Source organism: Eleutherodactylus coqui, chromosome 6 (assembly GCF_035609145.1).
Source record: "Eleutherodactylus coqui strain aEleCoq1 chromosome 6, aEleCoq1.hap1, whole genome shotgun sequence".
NCBI lineage: Eukaryota > Metazoa > Chordata > Amphibia > Anura > Eleutherodactylidae > Eleutherodactylus > Eleutherodactylus coqui.
The window spans coordinates 238,069,976-238,075,029 of NC_089842.1; the positions used below are offsets into that span (position 1 = coordinate 238,069,976).

The following is a 5,054-nucleotide window of genomic DNA, read 5'->3' on the forward strand; positions in this document are numbered from 1 at the left end:
CCTCTGGGTAATATGCAAATAAGGGAGATGGAATACCTCTGCATCGCCACCTATTTGAAGGCAGCATTCCTGCAAGTCAATGTTACACTCTTTATACAAGCCTTGAAACAATGACTGGGAATTGAAAGCCAAGCCAGAATCCATACACAAATATATGCTATCAAACAAAACTTGTATGGCTACATAAAACTCAGCTGATTTATTATAATTTGACCTAGTTTAGGCACGGTAACTAATAACTTAAGAATGTTTTCTGATTATTTCACTTGGTTTTGATCATCTTTCTTACACAATTTTTAACATCCTTATTTCTGATGCTGTAGATGATAGGATTCAACATTGGCATTCCTGCCGTATAGAGAAGAGATAGAGTACTGTCTGTCTCTAGAGAATGAGAAGATGGAGGCTGAAGATACATAAACATAAGGGTTGAAAAATAGAAGGTGAGGACAGTGACGTGAGAGCTGCATGTAGAAAACGCTGCTTGTTTTCCTTGTGAGGAACGGATCTTCAAAATGCTGGAAATTATATAAACATAGGAAATCACATTCAAAGCTAGAGAGCAAAAAATAATGATCGCACATGTTACATACATTATTACCTTATTAAGCCAAGGATCCTTGCAGGATAGTCTTAAAATGGGAGGTATTTCACAAAAGTAATGGTTGATAAAATTATTATTGCAGAATGAAAGTCCGATGAAGGTAATGGGCACATGGATGGAGGAGTTTACTAAACCAAAAGTCCATGGTATTAGGGCTAAGATAACACAAAACCTCATATTCATAATACTGCTATAGTGCAATGGCCTACAAATGGCTACAAATCTATCATAAGCCATGACTGTAAGTAAGAGGCACTCTGCTACCCCACCTACCAATGAGAAGAACATCTGTAAAGCACATCCAGTCACTGAGATACTCTTGTCTGTGGATAAAGTATTTTTGAGGATAACGGGTACTACAGTGGTGGATACAAAGATGTCAATGATAGAGAGATTACACAGGAAGAAGTACATAGGCGTGTGTAAGGTTGGGCTGATCCTCACTGTAATAAGAAGAAGACCATTTCCTAACAATGAAATAATGTATACCACCAGTAATAAAAGGAACCCTAAAATTTGGAGGTGAGGAACAGTGGATAATCCAAGCAGGAAGAACCGAAATGGAACAGTTTGGTTGGAGTTCTCCATAGAAAAACGCAGAACCTTCAACAAAGGACAAAGTTGTAGATTGTTAAGTAGTTTGACTGAACTTGGAATATCTGTATATTGAGAAGTACCCCACATACAAAACTAGTACAGACAACCAATCAGATCACTGTGTTCATACACTAAGGTACATGAGAACTAAAATGTTATTGCTTGTCTTTGAGAACGACTCCACTATTTTATGTTTCTACTGTTTTTTTTTTATTTTTTATAAGAGCCTCAATGTTTTATCCTTAGATTATTGAATGTCCTTGTCATTCATCTAGAGAGCTGTTTTTAACAATACCTGTAGGTTTGCTACATCTGTGTATAAAAATGAAAGCTCTACTTTCATTTAAAGTGGGAAACTGTCATTAGAAAATGACTAAAGACGAGTGAGCACTAAAATGCTAAGGTGCTCGTTGCTCGAGTCGAACTTTTTGTAATGCTCGCGAGCTCGTTTCGAGTAATGAACCCCAGTGAAGTCAATGGGAGACTCGAGCATTTTCAGGGTGACCTATGCTCCGAATAGGGGAGGTTGTATGAAACACCTAAAAAAAACATCAGAAAGTCATGGAAACACCACAGAAACAGATAGGGGAACAGCAGGGGCAGCATACAAGGATACATCTGAGGTTCGCAGGTCACACTATTAAGCCAAATTGGGGGCAAGAGCCTGGCGGTCACCCCCCTAACAATTTACTTGGGCCAGACCATAATCAGCAAGGCACATCTTTGCTAAGCACCACACTAGGTGCAACGAAGGCCAATTGCCATCTGCGGGTGACACCACTGCCTCTTCTCCTGGGTTACATGCTTGCATTGCTGTCCAATCCCCCCACGCAAGCCTGCGTCCAAAGCGTACTCAAATTTTTCACAGGGCAGCGTTCAGCTGTCCTCATGCCACATGGTCGCTTGATTGGCACACCAACCCGCATGGTTCTCCTGTTCCAGCTTACAGAATCTTTATATTCCTCTGCTTTCTGCTGGTGGAGAAGTCAGGGGAAAACCAGGCTTAGTTCATCTTAATGAGTGTAAACCTGTTGGCGCTGGCAGTTGACAGTCGGGTATACTTATCCGTGATAATCCCCCCAGCAGCACTAAACACCCTCTCTGATAACACGCTATCGGCTGGGCAGGCCAGCACCTCCAAGGCGTACAGTGCAAGTTCAGGCCACATGTCCAGCTTTTTGACACCCAATAGTTGTATGAAGCCGAGGGATCACAGAGGACGTTGGTACGGTCAACTATGTACTCCCTCACCATCTTTTTACAGTGTTCCTTCCTACTAGACTGGGGAGTAGTAACACAGTCTGGCTGGGGAGCCATAAAACTGGCAAAGACCTTGGAGAGTGTTTCCCTGCCCGCGCTGGACATGCTGCCTGTTCCCGCATCTCCCCTGCTAGTTGGTCCACTGAAGTACATCCTCTACCGCTAGCATTGTCAGATGGTAACTTTAGCATCAGCTTTTCAACCAGGGCCTTGTGGTATTGCATTACTCTCGTACCCCTTTCCTCTTCAGGAATGAGAGTGGAAAGGTTCTCCTTTTACCGTGGGTCAAGAAGGGTAAACACCCAGTAATCCTGATTGGCCAGAATGCGTCTTTCGCGAGGGTCACGGGAAAGGCAACCTAACATGAAGTCAGCCATGTGTGCCAGGGTCCCAGTACGCAACACATCGCTGTCCTCACTAGGAGGATGACTCTCACTGTCCTCCTCCTCTTCAGCTCACACACGCTGAACAGATGTGAAGGAAGTAGCATAGGTACCCTCTGCAGTGTGGGCAGCAGTCTCATCCCCCTCCTCCGTGCTGAGAAACAGAATTGAGGGTGGTCTGGCTATCAAGCGACATATTGTCATCCCCCATCTCCTGTTCTAGTCGCAAAGCGTGGGCCTTAATACTTAGCAGCGACATTCTCAGGAGGCAAAGCAGCGGGATGGTAACGCTTATAATGGCTGCCTCACCACTCACCATTTGTGTAGACTCCTCAAAGTTTCCTAAGACCCAACAGATGTCAGATATCCATGCCCACTCCTCTGTGAAGAACTGCAGAGGCTGACTACCACTCCGCCGTCCATGTTGCAGCTGGTATTCAACAATGGCTCTACGCTGCTCGTAAAGCCTGGCCAACATGTGCAATTTTGAATTCCAGCGTGTGGGCACGTCACACAACAGTCGGTGCACTGGCAGCTGGAAGCGATGTTGCAGTGTCCTGTGGTGGACTTCCTGAAATGGGCGCAAACGCTACGCACCTTGCTGAGCAGGTCAGACAAATGGGGTAGTTATCAGAAAGCGCTGAACCACCAGATTGAACACATGGGCCAGGCGTGGCATGTGTGTTAGTCTGCCAAACTGCAGAGCGACCACCAGGTTACACCCATTATCACACATGACCATGCCTAATTGGAGGTTGAGCAGCAAAAGCCACTGGTCGGTCTGCTCTGTTAATCCCTGTAACAGCTCGTGGGCAGTGTGCCTCTTGTCTCCCAAGCTGAGTAGTTTCAGCACGGCCTGCTGACGCTTCCCCACCACATTGCTGCAGAGCCTTGAGCTACCGACTGTCGGTGACATGCTCACACATGGTAATTGAGGGGGTGTTTGGAGGAGTTGGCATAATAAGTTGGAGAAACCTTTACCGAGGTAGGACCTGCAATCCTTGGTGTGGGTGGCACGTGAGGGGGGCCAGGGTCAGACTCGATCCCAGCGTCCACAAGGTTAACCCAATGTGCCGTCAGGGAGATGTAGTGTCCCTGCCCGCCAACACTTGTCCAAGTATCGGTGGTTAAGTGGACCTTCCCAGTAACCGCATTGGTGAGGGCACTGTTTATGTTCCGTGACACGTGCTGGTGTAGGGCGGGGACGGCACAGCGGGAAAAATAGTGGTGGCTGGGGACCGAGAACCGAGGGACCGCTGCCACCATCAAGTTACAGAAAGCCTCAGTTTCTACTATCCTATATGGCAGCATCTCCAGGCTGAGTAGTTTTGAAATATGCACATTTAAAAAATGTGCAGGCAGGTGGGTGGCCGCATATTTCCGCTTGCATTCCAATGCTTGGGTTATCGACAGCTGCACTGGGACACATTGGTGGAGGCAGTGGAGGACCGTGGAGGTGAGGGTGTGAGTGCAGGTCGGGAGACGCTCGTGCCAGCGTCCTGGGAGGGGGATTGAATTTCAGAGACAGGATGTGACACAGGGGAAGAGGCAGTGGTGTGACCCGCAGGCGGTGAATGGCCTTCGTTCCACGTCATCAGGTGCTTAGCCATGATATGCCTGCACATGCTGGTGGTGGTGAGGCTGGTAGTGGTGGCTCCCGTGCTGATCTTGGTGCGGCACAGGTTGCACACCACTGTTCGTCGGTCGTCCGCACTCTCATTGAAAAACCTCCAGACCTTCGAACACCTAGCCCTCTGCACGGGAGCTTGCCTTGAGGAGGTGCTGTGGGGAACAGTTGGGGGAGTATTTGCTGTGGTCCTGCTTCCCCCCTGGCCACCCTACTGCCTCTTCCAACCTGTTCGGCTGCAGCACTTGCATTCCCCTCTGAAGCCCTGTCTTCAGTAGGCTTAGCAAGCCAGGTGGGGTCAATCACCTCATCATCCACCAGCTCTTCCTCTGACTTCTCAGTCTGCTCCTCCCTCAGAATTACTGCCCTAACAACAACCTCACTGACAGACAATTTTGTCTCCTCCTCATCATCCACAAATAGCTCTTGAGACAGTAATTGGAAGTCCTCACCCTCCTCATCCTGAGTCTGTGAAAGGTCCAAATTTTGGGCATCGGTCACGACAAACTCCTCACGTGGCTGTGGAACCATTATTTCCGACTGGGGCAGGGACCCGAGAAGAGCTCTTGGGTGTATGCCTGTT

The 5,054-nt window shown here is 47.7% G+C and overlaps 1 protein-coding gene across 1 annotated transcript; it reads right to left on the bottom strand.

Moving 5' to 3' along the window:
- Positions 1–262: 262 nt before the first annotated feature.
- Positions 263–1,192, bottom strand: LOC136571910 (olfactory receptor 5AR1-like). Its single transcript, XM_066572528.1, has one exon. The coding sequence runs from the start codon at positions 1,190–1,192 to the stop codon at positions 263–265; it is 930 nt and encodes a 309-aa protein (XP_066428625.1).
- Positions 1,193–5,054: the final 3,862 nt, after the last annotated feature.